The sequence below is a fragment of the Scyliorhinus torazame genome, chromosome 17 (genome assembly GCF_047496885.1).
Source record: "Scyliorhinus torazame isolate Kashiwa2021f chromosome 17, sScyTor2.1, whole genome shotgun sequence".
NCBI classification, from domain to species: Eukaryota; Metazoa; Chordata; class Chondrichthyes; order Carcharhiniformes; family Scyliorhinidae; genus Scyliorhinus; species Scyliorhinus torazame.
The window spans coordinates 155,540,218-155,558,920 of record NC_092723.1 but is presented as its reverse complement, the minus strand read 5'-3'; the positions used below and the strand labels follow the sequence as shown (position 1 = coordinate 155,558,920).

Here is an 18,703-nt window from a genome sequence, read left to right as displayed (position 1 = left end):
AACAACCGCATGGGCCGACACACGCAAAAACCTAAAAAACAATGTCCCCTACTACCCCCGCCCTATTCCCTAAATACCCATAAAGTGAGTTCCCTGTCCTTATCTAACACTGCTATGCCTCCTATTTTCTTCCCCCCCTACTGCAGACGTTCAATTTTCTTTGAAGAAGTCGATGAACAGATGCCATCTCTGGGTGAACCCCTGAATTGATCCTCTCAGGGCGAACTTGATTTTTTTCCAGGCTGAGAAACCCTGCCATATTGCTGATCCACACACCTGACTTCGGGGGCTCAGAGTCTCTCCATCCCAGCAAAATCTGTCTCCGGGCCACCAGGGAGGAAGCCACGACATCGGCCTCCCTCCCCCCTTGGCTCCCGGATCATCCGATACCCCAATATTGCCAGTTCTGGACTCGGAGTTACCCTCCCTTCCAGAACTTCTGACATAACGTCCGCAAATCCCTGCCAGAATCCCCTCAACTTCAGACATGCCCAGAACATATGTACATGGTTAGCCGGGCTACTCCCACACCGCCCACATCTATCCTCTACCTCCTCAAAGAACCTACTCATCCGGGCTACCGTCATGTGGGCCCTGTGTACCACTTTGAACTGGATCAGGCGAAGTCTGGCACAGGACGAGGATGAATTGACTCTCTTCAACTTTTTCATTTCCAGCTCTCTTCCCAGCTTGACTTCCCACTTCACCTCCCTGATTGGGGCCCCCTCCCACTCCATCAACTCCTTGTGTATCTCCGAAATCCTCTCCTCTCCAACCCCATCTTTGACATCACCTTATCCTGTAGTGCCCTCAGGGGGAGGGGAGGAAAGCTTGGAACATGCCTTCGTACAAAGTCCCGGACCTGAAGTTATCGAAACCCATTCCCGCCCAGTAGCTCACACTCCTCCTCTAGTGACCTCTAGTGACTTCAAGGTCGGAAAGCCCTCTTGGATAAATAAATCCCCAAATCTCTCGATCCCTGCCTGCTGCCACCTCCTAAAGTCCCCATCCAGCCTCCCCGGGACAAACCGGTGATTGTTACAAATCGGAGACCACACTGACACCCCCTCCAATCCCATCTGCTGCGTCCATTGCCCCCACACCACCACAGGGCTTGTAGAGTACCGAGCTGGCGAGAACGGCAGGGGCGCCGTTAGTAAAGCCTCCAAACTCGTACCCTTGCAGGATGCCGCTTCCACTCGCTCCCAGGCTGACTCCTCCCCCACTACCTGACCATCAATATGTTGGCTGCCCAGTAATAATTAATAAACCTCGGGAGGGCCAAGCCCCACTCTCCGCGACCCCACTCCAGGAGTACCCTCTTTCCCCACGGGGTTTTCCCCGCCCACTCAAAACCTGTAATCGCCACATTTATTTTTTTAAAAAAAGCCTTTGGGACAAAAATCAGAAGGCATTGAGAAAAAGAAAAGCAGTCTTGGGAGGACTGTCATCTTCACCGTCTGGACCCTTCTCTTCGAGTGCCTGCCTTCACAAATCCCGTGTGATCCTCCCCTATTACCTCTGGGACACAGTCCTCTATAATCTGGTGGCCAAGATCTCTGCCAGTAATTTAGCATCTACATTTAAAAGGGAAATTGGTCTGTACGATCCACAGCTCTCCGGATCCTTGTCTCGCTTCAGGATGAGAGAGATTGATGTCCCATCTGTGGAAGTCACTTTTCATTTGGTCATCCGCTTTGCCCAGATTTAACTTGTGGAGCTCTTTAGCCACTTGAATCCCTAAATATCTAAAACTCCCCACCACCACTTTAAAAGGTAACTCCCTCAGTCTCCTTTCCTGCCCCCGTGCCTGGATCACAAACATCTCGCTCTTTCCCATATTCAGCTTGTAGCCTGATAATCGCCCAAATTCTCCCAGTACCTCCATGATTTTGTCATCCACCCCCCCCCCCCCCCCCCCACCCCCGCCCCCCGGGTCTGTTACAAAAGCAGCAAGTCATCTGCATAGAGAGAAACCCTGTGCTCCACCCCCCTCACCTCGCACTCAATGCTCTAAGGGCCATTGCTAACGGCTCTATGGCCAGGGCAAACAGTAATGGGGAGAGCGGACAACCCTGCCTTGTCCCTCTCACGGGATTAAAATATTCTGACCGGGTTCGTTTGGTTCTCACATTTGCCACCGGACACAGTCCACAAATCCCTGCCCGAACCCAAACCTGCCTAAAATATCCCATAAGTATGTCCACTCCACCCGGTGAAAAGCTTTCTCCGCATCCATGGCTACTACCACCTCACCCTCACGCCCCTCAGCTGGCATCAGTATAACATTAAGAAGCCGTCTAATATTGGACGTCAAGTGCCTGCCCTTCACAAATCCTGCCTGATCCTCCCCTATTACCTCCGGGACACAGTCCTCTAATCTGGTGGCCAAGATCTCTGCCAGTAATTTAGCATCTACATTTAAAAGGGAAATTGGTCTATACGATCCACAGCTTTCCGTATCCTTGTCTCGCTTCAGGATGAGAGAGATTGATGGCTGTGATAGCGTTGGGGGAAGCACTCCCAACTCCTTGGATTCATTGAAAGCCTTAACTAACAGCGGTCCCACTAGCCCCAAAAACCTTTTATAAAATTCCACTGGGAATCCGTCAGGTCCCGGGGCCTTACCCGATTACATTGCCCCCAATCCGTCTATCACTTCACCAAGTCCAATCCCCCCCCCCCCCCAGCTTCCACCAGCTCCTCATCTACCTTCGGGAACTCTAGCATCTCCAGGAATTGATTCATTCCCTCCTCCCCCGCAGCGGGTTCGGACTCATATAAACAACTATAGAATTCACGGAACACATCATTCACCGCCCCGGATCCCTCACATCCTTAATTTTCCCTATTTCTCTCGCCGCCTCCTGCTTCCACAGCTGATGTGCCAGCATCCTGCTAGCTTTCTCCCCATATTCATATACTGCCCCTTTTACCCTCCTCAGCTGTCCCTCCGCCTTGCCTGTGGAAAGGAGCCCAAAATCCATTTGAAGTCTCTGGCGCTCCTTCCGGAGCTCCTCATTCGGAGACTCCGCATATCTCCTATCCACATGTAAGATTTCTCCTACTAGCCTGTCCAGCTCCCCCCGTTCAGCCCTCTCCCTATGGGCCCAAATCGAAATATATTCCCCTCTGATGACCGCTTTCAATGCCTCCCACATCACCCCAGCCGCAGTCTATCCTGTGTCGTTGGTTTTTATATACCCCCGAATAGCCTCCCTCACTTGCTGACATATCTTGTTGTCTGCTAACAGCCCTGCATCTAGCCTCTACTGTGGGCACTGAGAGTTTCCCGTGTTCACCTGTAATTCTAGCCAATGTGGCGCATGGTCCGATACTACGATTGCTGAATACTCCGTGTCCACCACCCCCGCTAACAATGTTTTGTCCAGTATAAAAAAATTGATCCTGGAGTACGCCTTGTGCACATGAGAGTAGAATGAATATTCCTTGCTCCTTGGCCTCAAATCTCCACGGATCAACACCCCCATGTGCTCCATAAACCCCCGCAGCTCCTTCGCCATTGCTGATACTTACCCCGACCTAGAACTCAACCGGTCCATCCTAGGGTCCAAGACCGTGTTAAAATCACCCCCCCCGGAACCAACTGGTGCGAGTCAAGGTCTGAGAATTTTCCCAGCATTTTCCTAATAAACGCGACATCATCCCAGTTTGGGGCATATATATTTACCAGCACCACTGCCATTCCCTCCAGTTTCCCGCTAACCATAATAAATCTGCCTCCCGGGTCTGTCTCTTATTTTCCCCACCTCAAACGCCACCCTTTTGTCAATCAGGATGGCCACCCCCCTGGTTTTAAAGTCCAATCCTGAATGGAACACCTGTCCGACCCATCCCATCCCTTTTCAGTCTAAATTGATCCCCCAGCTTCAAGTGTGTCTCCTGTAACATGGTCACGTCTGCCTTTAACTGTCTCGAGTGTGCGAACACACGAGCCCTCTTGACCGGCCCATTTAGGCCACAAACATTCCACGTAACCAGTCTGGTCGGGGTTGGGGGGGGCTCTTGCCCCTCTCCCTTGTCGATCAGCCATGACCTTTCCTAAGCCAGCCCATAGCCTGCACCTCCCCAGATCCACCCCTCGGCAGCAACCACCATCTAGTCTCCATCTCCAGCCTCCTGGAAGTCCCCTAATCATCAGCAGTCTCTCCTCTTCCCCCCCCCCCCCCCCGTCACTTTTCAGCTCACCCCCCACTTCGCTCCCATGAACCAACTTTACCAGCTAGCCTAGCAGGTCATGCCCCTGGACTGAGACGGTTAATGATGAACATGTTAAAACATTTAACTGACTCTAGAAAAATGAACACCGGAGGAAGAGCTTTTTTAAATAGTGGAGAGGGATTGTTTACAAGTGGACATGTGATACAACAAATGATGCCCGTTGCAAATCACATTTATTTCTCAAGAGTACATTTCTTCATTTTCATCTGACACCTGGTCAAAAATCAGCACTGTATTTCCATTGATATTTTCAACAAGCACAGGATCAAGAAAATAAAAGAAAATCATAAGAACAAAATTCAGGATCTGACAGCACTGACTTAGAATAAACACCAGGTCCAGGTAGGGGGGATGGCATGGTGAGACACTGGATGCCCCAGACCAGGCAATCCAATCCACAACCCCAGGCAACTCGATCCTGTTTGTGTTTATATTTCTAATGGAGATGTGGCTTCTATTTGCTTTGTTGTTTCATTTGTTTATAGATCCAAGACCATAATCAATCAGATCTGCTTGTATTAGCAACCCGAGCAATCCAAGAATTAATGGAAACTAGGGATCAAAACATCCATGGACCCACAAAGCTTTAATTGTACTGAGAACCATTAGGGAGAACATTTGTTAACATTTTTAAGATGATCCTAGGATTCAGTAAGATAGATAGATAAAACTATTTTCTTTGACGAGAGAAGTCCAGAACAAGGGGGCAGTGGAATTCTGGAACCCTCTCCCCCAAAATTCATCGAGTCTGGGTCAAATGAAAATTTCAAAACTGAGATCAATAGATTTTTTTCTATTAAAGGTCGGATTACCAACCAAGTTATTAAGATTCATATCAGCTGAGGTTGAATGGTGGAACAGACTTCAGGGTCTGAATGGCCTCCCCTTGCTCTTAAGACAATGGAGGCAAAGCCCAGGATCATTTGCTGAATAGATGACATGCAGATCACTAACACCTTCCCTCAACTATGCATTAGGGTGAACGGGAGGTTAAAAAAAAAAATCACACCATAACTGATGGAATTTTGAGCTGACGTTTCAAACAGTGAAATTTGCACAAGTCTTCCCCACTCTGATCTTACATACTCCACCATATCCCCTGAACAGTTCAGGCAGACAATCCACTCTCGGACCTTCATCAATGTAACTGTATGATAGACCATTAGGAGTGGAGTGTAACATTGTTCCCTCCCTCTTAGCATTTCCCAATAGTACAGCCAAGATCAGACAGGTGTTCTTGGATGTGATTTCTCACTAGACAAACCTTTTCTCCCGCTGTAGAGAATAAATTGATGAGTAAATGCAGTAAGCAGGATTGACCTGTACGACAAAGGCCTGCCCAATTAGTTATTTTACTGTTACTAACCCAGTCCATAAATAGCTAGAGGTTCATCGTTGCATTGGAGGAATACATATCACGCCATCCAGCTTTTCCAGAGCTTCTCCGAGAGCCTCTTTGGAAAGTTGCTGTAATTCTTGGAGTTCTTTCTTTAATGCAACTGCTTCATCTTTTAACTGTGTGATTACTTCTAATGCTGTGAGACTCTCAGAGTTATGTTGTTGAACAGAGGGAGGTTTAGTTCCGACAGGAGTGGAATTGGCTTTCAATGCCAGTCTGACACGGCAGTGTCGTCTTCTCTTTTGGTTCACTCTGGCCTGCAGTGCTGCCAGTTTCTGCTCCAGATCATGCTGCGTCAGGAACAGCACTTGATGTTGTCCTGCGAGATCTCCCATACCTTGCTCCTGGTCTTTAATCTACAGAAATACAGCAGCTAGAGGTCAGAATTTGCAATGCAAATCACAAAATGTCACAATTAGCTGGACTTGAAAGCAAAGGTCCAGTTGGATTAGCAGTCCCTTAATACTGACCCTCTTGTCAGCGCAGTGCTCCCTTGGTACTGACCCCCCCAAAAGTATTGACCCCCTGCAGCAATGCAGCGCTCCCTCAGTACTGACCCCCACCCCGACAGTGTAACGCCCCTTCAGTACTTTCTCCCCACCCCTACAGTGCAGTGCCGTCTCAGTACTGACTGCCCCCACCGCCACCCCCCCAAACAGTGCAACGCTCTCTCGATACTGACCACGCACCTTTAAGACTGAATCTCACCACCCCAATAGTAAAGAGCTGCCTCAGCATCGACCCTATGACAGTGCAGCACTCCCTCAGTATTGACCCCCCTGACAGTGCAGCGCCCCCTCAGTACTGACCCCCCCCTGCGACAGTGCAGCGCCCACTCTCTCTGGCAGTGCAGGGCCCCCACAGTATTGATCCCCCTCAGAGCAGCGCTCTCTCGGTGTTAACATGTGTCCTTCCTTGTCTGTTGCACCTTGAAGTTCAGGAGAATTGTGGAGATGGACCTTATTTTTCAGGGAATAGTTATCCACTGACTTACCCTATTCCTGGTGTGAAATGAGGCAATGTTGTCTGTCCAGTGATGCAAGTGGGTCAATGTTTTGAATCCCCAGGCTCCAAATACTGTGTATAAATGAGCAGGTTGTGTTGATGCCATGTTGACCACAGTTATGAACAGGTAAATAGTTTTAAGCCTCAACAAGAGACTGGGTCCCACCCAGAGACAAAATGACACACCACATTAACCATGAAGGCAATCATGTCTCTCTTTGGAACCTGTTGATGTAACAGGAAGCTAAAGGCATTGTTAGTAATTTGAATGTTTGATGGTATAGGGCCAAGAATGGGATATTATAATTGCTGACATTGAATAGCTCCCATTATCGAAAGTAGGACATCATCAGGATTATATCAGGGGGAGAAACCTCGGTGTGAGGGGAAACTTAACAAGTGGCAGAGAAGGCGGAGAGGAAACCTAATAGAGATTTTCGGAAGAGCTGTGAATTTTGATGGAGTGAAGATCATTTCCTCTGGTATGGGAATCACTGATGTGGGTCATCAATTTAAATTGCCACAAAAAGAGTGAGGAGACAGGTTAGGAGTATTTCTTTACACAGGTTATTGGAATGCAGAATGTTTTGTCATAGTGAGAGGTCAAGGCAGAGGTCATTATTCCTTTCCCTATGACAAATTTAAATATTCTTTGTGTTCCTCACATTGTGAATTTATAGCAGTTTTTTTTAGCTGTTATGAGTTATCAGACTGTGGTGACTATACCGGACTGGAGGTGGCTGTCCAAACATAATAAAGTGCAGTTTATCACTCCGAAGTACAACAAATGGTTACCTTTTCATCTTTCACCGTTCTCCGGTCCTGCAGCTCCGATTGCAGCTTCAGCAGCTCACCGGAGAGTTTATCTGTTTCTCTGAAGATATCACTTTCTCCGAAGTTCCTTCTCTGTTCCAATGAGTAGTCTGTGACTGATACAGCATTTACGTTCAGCAGTTCCTGGGTATCCTGCAGCTTGGCAGACAGCACACTTTGCTGAGAAGGAACAGACATTGTTATTAATCTCAGTCTGGGTATCTGATCTCATCCTTTCCTCCACATTAGAAGACCAGGCTAAAGAGAGCAACAATCCCACTGTCCCAAAGGCCCTCCCCTTAAAACTAGAGCTGAGTAAACCAGAGCTGAGTAATATTAATGGAAGACATTTACTATCACTGACTGCTGGGAGCATTCTATTTACGTAGCAATGTTTCACTTTTTCTAGCAAGAGAAATAATGTGAATTTCTGGAAAACAGAGAAATGGGGTAATAGGGGGCTTACAAGACTCCTGTTGAACATGGGAATATTGTTTGGTCTGATAGTTTAAAGAATGCCTGCCATTTGGATGTGTCATAGCTTGATGTGGGTTCCAACAGGACTGGATAAGCAAAACTGTGCCTGGTACTTTGTGCAGGTTCTACGTCATCAGGTATAGCTATAGAGTGAGTAACACAGTAGGCGAAACATGGCTGCTCTGCCCTTCAAGCTTTAAAAACAGGGTGATTAAGGGAACGACGAAGGCTACAGACAGAGTTTCGGGTGTTGTTCACAGGTAAGGCGGTGGAGCAGCTTAGGAAGGCGAGGGGCACGGTCTACAAGCATGGGGAGAAAGCCAGTAGAATGCTGGCACAGCAACTGAGGAAGAGGGAGGCGGCTAGGGAAATAGGGATGGTAGTCGACAGGGGAGGGGGGGGGGGGGGGGGGCAGCAACTTGGTAGGAGATCCGGCAGGGCTGAACAAGGTGTTCAGGGACTTCTACAGTAAGCTTTATACCTCGTAACCCCCCGCGGGGCCAGAGGGGATGAGGCGTTTTTTGGACGGACTGATCTTCCCAAAGGTGGGTAGGGGGTTGGTAGATGGGCTGGTGGCCCCAATTAGGACCGAAGAAATATTGGAGGGCTTGAGGGCCATGCAATCAGGTAAAGCCCCGGGGCCAGATGGGTATCCGGTGGAGTTCTATAAAAAGTTCTGAGATAGTGGGGCCAGTGCTGGTTAGGGTTTTTAAATGAGGCAAGAGACAGAAGGGCTTTACCCCCGACGATGTCACAGGCCACCATCTCCCTGATACTGAAACGGGACAAAGACCCGGAGGCATGTGGGTCGTATAGGCCGATCTCTCTGCTCAATGTAGATGCAAAATTAGGTTAGTAGAGGACAGTTTCAGATACTTAGGGATTCAGGTGGCACGAGACTGCGGTCGGTTGCACAAGTTGAACTTATCCCGGTTGGTGGAGCAAATGAGGGTCGAGTTCCGGAGGTGGGGTGCGCTCCCACTGACACTAGCGAGGAGAGTGCAGACGGTTAAAATGATGATCCTCCTGAGATTCCTGTTTGTATTTCAGTGTCTCCCCATTTTCATTCCGCGCTCCTTTTTTAAGAAGGTCAATAAAATGATTATGGGATTTGTGTGGGCGGGAAAGTCTCCGCGGGTGATGCTCGAGAGGAACCAAGGGGAAGGGAGGCTGGTGCTGCCAAACTTTAGTAATTACTACTGGGCGGCCAACATAGCTATGATAAGGAAGTGGATGGTGGGTGCGGGGTCGGTTTGGGGGCGGATGGAGGCCGCCTCGTGCAGGGGCACCAGTTTGGCCGCCCTGGTTACTGCGCCCCTGCCGCTCCCGCCGGCACGGTACTCCACCAGCCCTATAGTGGTGGCAACTTTGCGGATCTGGGGCCAATGGAGAAGGCACATGGGGGAAGTGAGAGCATAGGTTTGGTCCCCAATTTGCGACAATCACCAGTTTTCCCCGGGGAATATGGACGGTGGGTTCCGAATATGGCGGAGGGCCGGGATTGAGAGGATGGGGGATCTGTTCTTAGAAGGGAGCTTCCCGAGCATGAGGGCGCTGGAGGAGAAATTTGGGCTGGCGAGAGGGAATGATTTCAGGCACTTGCAGGTGCGGGACTTTCTACGCAGACAGATTCCATCCTTCCCACGCCTGCCACTTAGGGGGATCCCGGACAGGGTAGTGTCTAGTAGATGGGTGGGGGAGGGGAGGGTCTCGGATATTTATAAAGAACTTATGGGGGCAGAGGAGACGCTGACCGAGGAGCTGAAGCTTAAGTGGAAGAGGAGTTCGGAGGTGAGATAGAAGGTGGTTTATGGGCGGATGCGCTGAGTAGGGTAAACATGCGCTAGGCTCAGCCTGATTCAATTCAAGGTCGTCCACCGGGCCCACATGACAGTGGCCCGGATGAGTAAATTCTTTGGACTGGAGGACAGGTGCGCAGGATGCGCGGGAGGACCTGCAAACCATGGGCATTGCCAAAGCTCAGGGGGTACTGGCAGGGATTTGTGGACATTTTGTCCCGGGTACTAAAAACAAGGGTGGTGATGAGTCCGGAGGTGGCAATTTTGGGGGTTTCGGAGGACCTGGGAGTCCAGGAGGAGAGAGAGGCAGACGTTCTGGCCTTTGCTTCCCTGGTAGCCCGGCGACGAATACTGCTGGCATGGAGGGACTCAAAGCCCCCGAAGTCGGAGGCCTGGCTATCGGACATGGCTAGCTTCCTCGGTCTGGAGAAAATTAAGTTCGCTCTGAGAGGGTCACTGTCAGGGTTCGCCCGGAGGTGGCAACCATTTATCAACTTCTTCTTTACATGTTACACCTGCAGTTCTGTATCATTTGCCAGCGCACTTAGGAAGTGTTCAGGGTTGATCTTGAAACACTGAGCTCCCGGTGGGGAGCCTCACCCACTGAGAGCTCATAATCAGGAAATCTTGGGCAGGCTCTCCATGAACTTCCGACCATTCAAATCAATGGAGTAAAATCAACCATTTAATTTCCAATACAGTGGGGCAAACCTGCACAAACGCATTTCAACAACAAATGCAGCAACTCAAGAGTTACACTGTGACTATACAGTTATGAGCATACTGTACAGGATTCCATATAAATAATGTTTCTGCCCACACTGCTCAGTTGTTCTCTTACCATCCATGGCCAGTATAAGGACTCCAGCTGCTTCCACTCCAGGTATGCCTCCAACTGCATGTTCTCACGCTCCAGGTGCTGCACAAACGACAGCATCAAAAATGGCATTAACAAAGGAACAGAAAGATAACCTGAAGCAGTGGTTATATCTGTAGGGCAGTTAGCTGGTGTCATAAAGTGAGGGGCAAATCAGAAATCCAACAGATAAATCTGAAAAAACAGCAAATCAGGAGAAGTTGCTTGCCTACTGCTGTAAGATCCAAGCTGGATCATTATATCCTGCATTAACATTAATGGATTAATAGTCTGAGCAGCATTCCCCAGTGCCTCTGTGATTAAGACACTGAGTTGCTGAGCCACAGAGATTAGACCCACCTCAGGTTTGAGACCCCAGTCAGAGCTGTTTGTTGATCTTAGCCAGGGAGACCTAGGAGCTGTTAAAATTGGCCTAGGTTACGACTTCCGGTTGCGGCTATGCGGAGCTAAGCCGCACGATTCGGCAGCTCCCGCTACCACGGACTTTCGGGCTCGCTAGAGGAGCCCCAACGGAACTTTTTTTTGACGCAACCCGTGGGGAAGGGAAGAGAGAGGTCCCCCTCCAACTTCTATGAAACGGACCAGAAGTGCAACAGCCAAAGGAGCGGCACTGGAGCAACGGGAGAAGCGAGGGAAAGAAAACAAAATGGCGGCGGCCAGGGACAAAGAGGAGCTGCAGGAGTTCATCAAGCGCTGCTTCGAGGAGCAGCGTGAGGAGATGCGCAAGGAGATGTTGGCGCCTATGCTTTCGGCAATTGAAGGACTCGGGATCACCCAGAAGGCCCACGAAGTTAAGATCCAGGAGGTACAGAAAAGAGTCAGTCAGAACGAGGACGAACTCGTGGGCCTGGCAGTGAGAGTGGAGCAGAACGAGGCGCTACACAAGAGGTGGGCGGGAAGACTCGAAGACCTGGAGAACAGGTCGAGGAGAAAGAATCTGCGGATCCTGGGTCTCCCTGAGGGAGTGGAGGGGGCCGATGCCGGGGCATACGCGAGCACGATGCTCGAGGCGATGATGGGCACGACGGCCCCTTCGAGGCCGCTGGAGTTTGACGGGGCACATCGGGTGCTGGCGAGGAAACCCCAGGCAAATGAGCCGCCAAGGGCGATGGTGGTGAGGTTTCACCGGTTCACGGACAGAGAGTGGGTCCTGAGATGGGCCAAGAAGGAGCGGAGCAGTAAGTGTACAATGCAGAGATCCGAATATACCCGGACTGGAGCACGGAGGTTGCAAAGCGGAGAGCGGGTTTCAACCGGGCCAAAGCGGCGTTGTACCGGAAAGAAGTGAAATTCGGAATGCTGCAGCCAGCGCGACTGTGGGTCACATACAAGGGCCAACACTATTACTTCGAAACGCCTGAAGAGGCGTGGACCTTTGTACAAGCCGAAAAGTTGGACTCTAACTGAGGGTTTGTGAGGGTGGGGGGGGGTGGGGGGATGTTTGAGGTTTGATGTGTGATGGTTGTTGTATATAGGGGGTCAATCACGCGCAGGAAATGTTACATGGGCTGGGGGAGAGAGACAAGGCCGCGACAGGAGCTGCGCCAGAGGGGGCAGAGCAGGCTTTGGAAAGCGCAGGTTTTTCCCCGCGTGCAGGAAAAAAGGCGGAAAGGGGAACGAAGGAATGCATATTGATTGGGAGACTCCCACACGGGGAGGTCAATGTGATGGCGGGGGAAGCCGGGGTCAGCAGGCGTCAGCTAACTTACGGGAGTGACATGGGGGGAGCAAAAAAGCTAGACAGGGGTCCAGCGGGGGGGAGGGGTGGGGCGGAAGGGGGTGGGGGGGAAAGGGTTGCTGCTGCACTGGCCGAAAGGGAATGGGACACAGAAGAGGTGGTCGGGACGGGGGTCCCCCGTCTGGGGGACTGGAGGGTGAGGGAGGCGTGGACACGGGATTGGCCCAGAAAAGGAGATGGCTAGTCGGGGGGACTGATAACGTGGAATGTGAGGGGCCTGAATGGGCCGGAGAAGAGGGCTCGAGTGTTCGCGCACTTAAAGGGACTGAAGGCGGACGTGGTCATGCTCCAAGAGACACACCTGAAGGTGGCGGACCAGGTCAGGTTAAGAAAGGGATGGGTAGGACAGGTATTCCACTCGGGACTGGACGCGAAGAATAGAGGGGTGGCAATATTGGTGGGAAAGCGGGTGTCATTTGAGGCCAAGACTATTGTAGTGGACAATGGAGGGCGATATGTAATGGTGAGCGGTAGGCTGCAAGGGACGTGGGTGGTGTTGGTAAACGTATACGCCCCGAACTGGGATGATGCAGGATTCATGAAGCGCATGTTGGGGCGCATTCCGGACCTGGAGATAGGAGGCCTGATAATGGGAGGGGACTTCAATACAGTGTTGGATCCAGCACTGGACCGCTCCAAATCAAGGACAGGAAAGAGGCCGGCGGCGGCCAAGGTACTTAGGGGGTTTATGGATCAGATGGGGGGAGTGGACCCATGGCGGTTTGCAAGGCCGCAGGCCAGGGAATTTTCTTTCTTCTCCCATGTACACAAAGCCTACGCCCGGATAGATTTCTTTGATCTGGGTAGGGCGCTCATCCTGAGGGTGGAGGGGACGGAGTATTCGGCCATAGCCGTTTCGGACCATGCCCCGCACTGGGTGGAACTGGAGCTGGGAGAGGAGAGGGACCAACGCCCGTTGTGGCGGTTGGATGTGGGACTGCTGGCGGACGAGGTGGTGTGTCGGAAGGTGAGGGGGTGTATCGAAAGGTACTTGGAGGCCAACGACAACGGGGAGGTACGGGTGGGGGTGGTATGGGAGGCGTTGGAAGGCGGTGATCAGGGGAGAGCTAATCTCCATTAGGGCTCATAGGGAGAAGACAGAGGGTATGGAAAGGGAGAGGTTAGTGGGGGAGATTTTGAGAGTGGACAGGAGATACGCAGAGGCCTCGGAGGAAAGATTACTTGGGGAAAGACGACGGCTCCAGACGGAGTTTGACCTGTTGACCACAGGGAAGGCGGAGGCACAGTGGAGGAAAGCGCAGGGGGCGACCTACGAGTATGGGGAAAAGGCTAGTTGGATGCTGGCACACCAGCTCCGTAAGAGGATGGCAGCGAGGGAAATAGGGGGAGTCAAAGATGAAAGGGGAGCCACGGTTCGGAGTGCAACGAAAATAAACGAGGTATTTAAGGCGTTTTATGAAGAGCTGTTCAGATCCAGCCCCCAGCGGGGGAAGAGAGGATGAGACGATTCCTAGATCAACTGAGATTCCAGAGGGTGGAGGAGCAAGAGGTGGCTGGTTTGGGGGCACCAATTGGGTTGGAGGAGCTGAGCAAGGGTTTGGGGAGTATGCAGGCGGGGAAGGCCCCGGGACCGGATGGATTCCCCAGTGGAGTTCTATAGGAAGTACGTAGACCTGTTGGCCCCGCTACTGGTGAGGACTTTTAATGAGGCAAGAGAGGAGGGGACCCTGCCCCCGACAATGTCGGAAGCGACAATTTCTTTGATCCTAAAGCGGGACAAGGACCCACTGCAATGTGGATCGTACAGGCCAATCTCGCTCCTCAATGTGGATGCAAAGTTGCTGGCAAAAGTGCTGGCCACGAGGATCGAGGACTGTGTCCCAGGGGTGATCCATGAAGACCAGACGGGATTCGTAAAGGGCAGGCAATTAAACACTAACGTGCGGCGGCACTTAATCGTGATGATGATGCCATCGGAGGAGGGAGAGGCGGAGATAGTGGCAGCTATGGACGCGGAGAAGGCCTTTGACCGAGTAGAGTGGGAATACCTCTGGGAGGTGCTGCGTAGGTTTGGGTTCGGGGGAGGGTTTATCAGTTGGGTTAAGCTCCTTTACAGAGCCCTGATGGCGAGTGTAGTGACGAACCGGCGGAGGTCGGAGTACTTTCGACTGTACCGAGGGACGAGGCAGGGGTGCCCCCTGTTGTTCGCATTGGCGATCGAACCATTGGCCATTACATTGAGGGAGTCTAATAAATGGAGGGGGGTGGTCCAAGGGGGAGAAGAGCATCGGGTGTCGCTATATGCGGATGACCTGTTGCTGTACGCGGCGGATCCAATGGAGGGGATGGTGGAGGTCATGCAGACTCTAAGGGAGTTTGGGGAGTTTTCGGGCTATAAGCTCAATGTAGGGAAGAGTGAGCTCTTTGTATTACAGGCGGGGGACCAAGAAAGAGGGATAGGGGACCTACCGCTGAGGAGGGCGGAGGGGAGCTTTCGGTATCTGGGGATCCAGATAGCCAGGAGTTGGGGGACCCTACATAAACTGAATCTGACGAGGTTGGTGGAGCAAATGGAGGAGGATTTCAAAAGATGGGACATGTTACCGCTCTCGCTGGCGGGTAGAGTGCAGTCGGTCAAAATGGTGGTCCTTCCGAGGTTTCTGTTTGTGTTTCAGTGCCTTCCCATCGTGATCACTAAGGCCTTTTTTTAAGAGAGTAGGTAGGAGTATTATGGGGTTTGTGTGGGCGAATAAGACCCCGAGAGTAAGGAGAGGGTTCCTGGAACGCAGTAGGGACCGAGGAGGGTTGGCGCTGCCAAACCTGGGGAGCTACTACTGGGCAGCAAATGTGGCGACGATCCGCAAGTGGGTTATGGAGGGAGAGGGGGCGGCATGGAAGAGGATGAAGATGGCGTCCTGTAAAGGAACGCGCCTGGGGGCGTTGGTGACGGCATCGCTGCCGCTCTCGCCGACAAATTATACCACGAGCCCGGTGGTGGCGGCAACGCTAAGGATCTGGGGCCAGTGGAGACGGCACCGGGGTGCAATGGGAGCATCGGTGTGGTCACCGATCAGGGGTAACCACCGGTTTGTCCCGGGGAAGATGGACGGGGGGTTCCAGAGCTGGCATCGGGCGGGGATTGGAAGAATGGGGGACCTGTTCATCGACGGGACGTTTGTGAGCCTAGGGGCACTGGAGGAGAAGTTTGAGTTACCCCCGGGAAATGCCTTTAGATATATGCAGGTGAGGGCTTTTGTGAGGCGACAGGTGAGGGAATTCCCATTGCTCCCGGCACAAGAAGTTCAAGATAGGGTGATCTCGGGGGTATGGGTCGGGGAGGGCAAGATGTCGGAAATACACCAAGAGATGAAAGAAGAGGGGGAAGCACGAGTAGAAGAGTAAATGGGAGGAGCAGCTGGGGGAGGAGATCGAGGAAGGGCTGTGGGCTGATGCCCTGGGTAGGGTTAATTCCTCCTCCTCGTGTGCCAGGCTCAGCCTGATACAATTTAAGGTGGTTCACAGAGCGCACTTGACGGGGGAGAGGTTGAGTAGGTTCTTTGGGGTAGAGGACAGATGTGGAAGGTGCTCAGGGAGCCCGGCGAACCATGTCCATATGTTTTGGTCATGCCCGGCACTGGAGGGGTTCTGGAGAGGAGTGGCGGGAGCAATATCTCAGGTGGTGAAAGTCCGGGTCAAGCCAGGCTGGGGGCTAGCAATATTTGGAGTAGTGGACGAACCGGGAGTGCAGGAGGTGAAAGAGGCCGGCATTCTGGCCTTTGCGTCCCTAGTAGCCCGGCGAAGGATCTTACTAATGTGGAAGGAGACGAAGCCCCCCCAGCCTGGAGAAATGATATGGCTGGGTTCATAAAGTTGGAGAGGATTAAGTTCGCCTTGAGAGGGTCTGCGCAGGGGTTCTACAGGCGGTGGCAACCGTTCCTAGACTATCTCGCGGAGCGTTAGAGGAAGGTCGGCCAGCAGCAGCAGCAACCTTTTGGGGGGGGGGGGGGGGAAGAGGGGGGACTGCCTGGGAGGGCGGATGAGCAAGAGATAACATGAAGGGTTGGGGAAACTGGCACGTATGGGAGAGGGCCAGTGTACAAAGCTGTGTAAATATACCATTTTGCCATGTATATATCTCGCTCTGCGCGATTTCTCGTTTTTTTTGTTACGGGGGGTGGGGGGTTTATTGTTTGTAAGGAAGAAAAAGTGTGTTAAAAAACTTTAATAAATATATTTAAAAAAAAAAAAATTGGCCTCGGTTAGAAAGTGGAAATCTGTCCAAGATTCCCATTCCTCAGCGACTCTGCCTGAAGTACCCTGTCATAAAGCTGGTTGAGCCCATATCAGTTTCAGCTGTGATGCTTCCACACTCAAATGTCCTTATAATTCCAATTTCTTGTGTTCCTGTGTGAACAGTTGAGTGAGTAAATTATCAGTTCCCATGGAGTTCTCCACTTGAGAGAGTCAACAGCTTCATGAGTTGACATTTAATAGCCTGAAGAGCAACCATCTCAGTGTGGTGTAGAATGTAGCTACCACTCAGCATTGGACAACAGCGATGGTCACAGATTCACTAACTAATGTGTGTCACATTCATGGAGGAAGGGGAAGCCTTACTTTGGTAGATACTGTCAGCCAAATAGAGGTCACTGACAACCTGTTAGCTGGGACTAAGATGCAGGCCGTTGCATTTCAACTGTACATACGAAATTTGGCCCCTCGAGCCTGATCCACCAGTCAATAATCATGACTGATCTGCCAGTGTTGAGATCCACATTCCCCACCTATCCTTGATAATTTTTGATTGCATTGCTTAACAAGAATCTATTTACCTCTGCGTTAAAAATATTCAATGACTCCATTTCCACTACCTTCTGAGGCAGGGAGTTCCAATGTCGCACAGCCCTCTAAGAGAAAGAATTTCTCATCTCAGTTTTAAAATCAAGGGATGCCTTTATGGGACAGTGTCCCTCGTTCTGGACTCACCCACAAAACATCCTTTCCCAATGTCCAGCTTGTCAATACCGTTCAGGGTCTTGTATACTTCAATCAAGCCACTCCTCACTCTAAGCTGCAGTGGAAAAGTGCCCAGCCTTTCCAACCTATTCTCATAACCTGCTCATTCCAGGTATCAATCTAATAAACTCCTCTCAACCGCCTCCAATGCATTTACATCCTTTCTTAAATAAGGAGACCAAAACTGCGCACAGTATTCGAGATGCGGTCTCACCAATGTCCTGTGCAACTGAACCATAACATCCTTACTTTTATGTTTAATTCCTCTCCTAATAAAGGACAGATAGTATTCCATTAGCTTTCTTGATTACATGCTGCACCTGCATACTAACTTTGTGACTCCTGTACGAGAACACCCACATCCCTCTGCACCTCAGCATTCTGCAGTCATCCTCCATTTAAGTAATGCTGTTTTTCTGTTCATCTTGCCAAAGTGAACAACTTCATATTTTCCCCCCATAATACTCCATCTACCCTATTTTTGCCCACTCACCCAACCCATCTATATCCCTCTGCAAACTCCAACAGTGGAATTCTCTACTGGTGGGAATCTCCGTTGCGCTAGCAGCGCACCCCCACCCACGGGATTACCGGCAGCGTGGGAAAATCCCATTGGCAGATAGTGGAAACGGAGAATCCCGCTGCTGGCGAGGGCGCGCCACCCAGGAAAACGCGAGTGGCAGACCGGTGAAACCCACCCATACGTCTTCTTCACAACATATTTTTGTGTCATCTGCAAATTTAGCTACTAGGCCTTGGCTCCCTTCATCGAAACTATTGATGTAGATTGTAAAAAGTTGAGTCCCCAGCACAGACCCCTGCGCGGCTTAATTTGTTCCATACTGCCAATCACACAAAGATCCATATTTGTGTCCTCTCTGTTTGCTGCCCGGCAGCCAGCTAATCTTCAGTCAAGGCGAATATGTTACCCCTACACCATGAGCTTGTATTTTTTAAACAAACTTTGGAGGTGGCACATCAAATGCTTTCTGGAAATCGAAATCCAAGGACAGTATGTCTGCTGGTTCCCCTAGATCCACAACACATGTTATACCTTCAATTTACAGCTATTACTGGAATGTTTTTTGTATCCTCTATAGTGAATACAGAAGCAAAACATTTGTTAATTTAATCCTCACTTCCTTATTATCAACTATTTTTAAAAAGATTATTCAAGCATTCTCATAAAAAAACCAAAAGCAGAAGTAAAATTTTACATCATAAATAATCAATATCCTGCTCCCCAACCATGCCCCTCCAGTATGCCACTCATCTTTGCCCAGTTAAGTGCTTTTTCCTTAAGTTTAGAGCTTTCCTTATTCTTTAGTAAACCATGGATGGTGGCTCCTCCTCTTTTTAGAATGTTTTCTTTACAG

At 50.7% G+C, this 18,703-nt stretch overlaps 1 protein-coding gene across 7 annotated transcripts in view; it reads right to left on the bottom strand.

The window, feature by feature from the left end:
* Positions 1–4,398: 4,398 nt before the first annotated feature.
* tedc1 (tubulin epsilon and delta complex 1) overlaps positions 4,399–18,703 on the bottom strand; it is a 29,619-nt gene continuing 15,314 nt past the window's right edge. For all 7 annotated transcript variants that reach the window (XM_072481341.1, XM_072481343.1, XM_072481342.1 and 4 more), the window contains 3 exons: positions 10,577–10,654; positions 7,442–7,639; positions 4,399–5,997 (listed from right to left, as the gene is read on the bottom strand). In XM_072481341.1, coding sequence (XP_072337442.1) covers positions 5,632–5,997; positions 7,442–7,639; positions 10,577–10,654 — 642 coding nt within the window. In that variant the 3' untranslated portion in view covers positions 4,399–5,631. The remainder of the gene's footprint in view (positions 5,998–7,441; positions 7,640–10,576; positions 10,655–18,703) is intronic.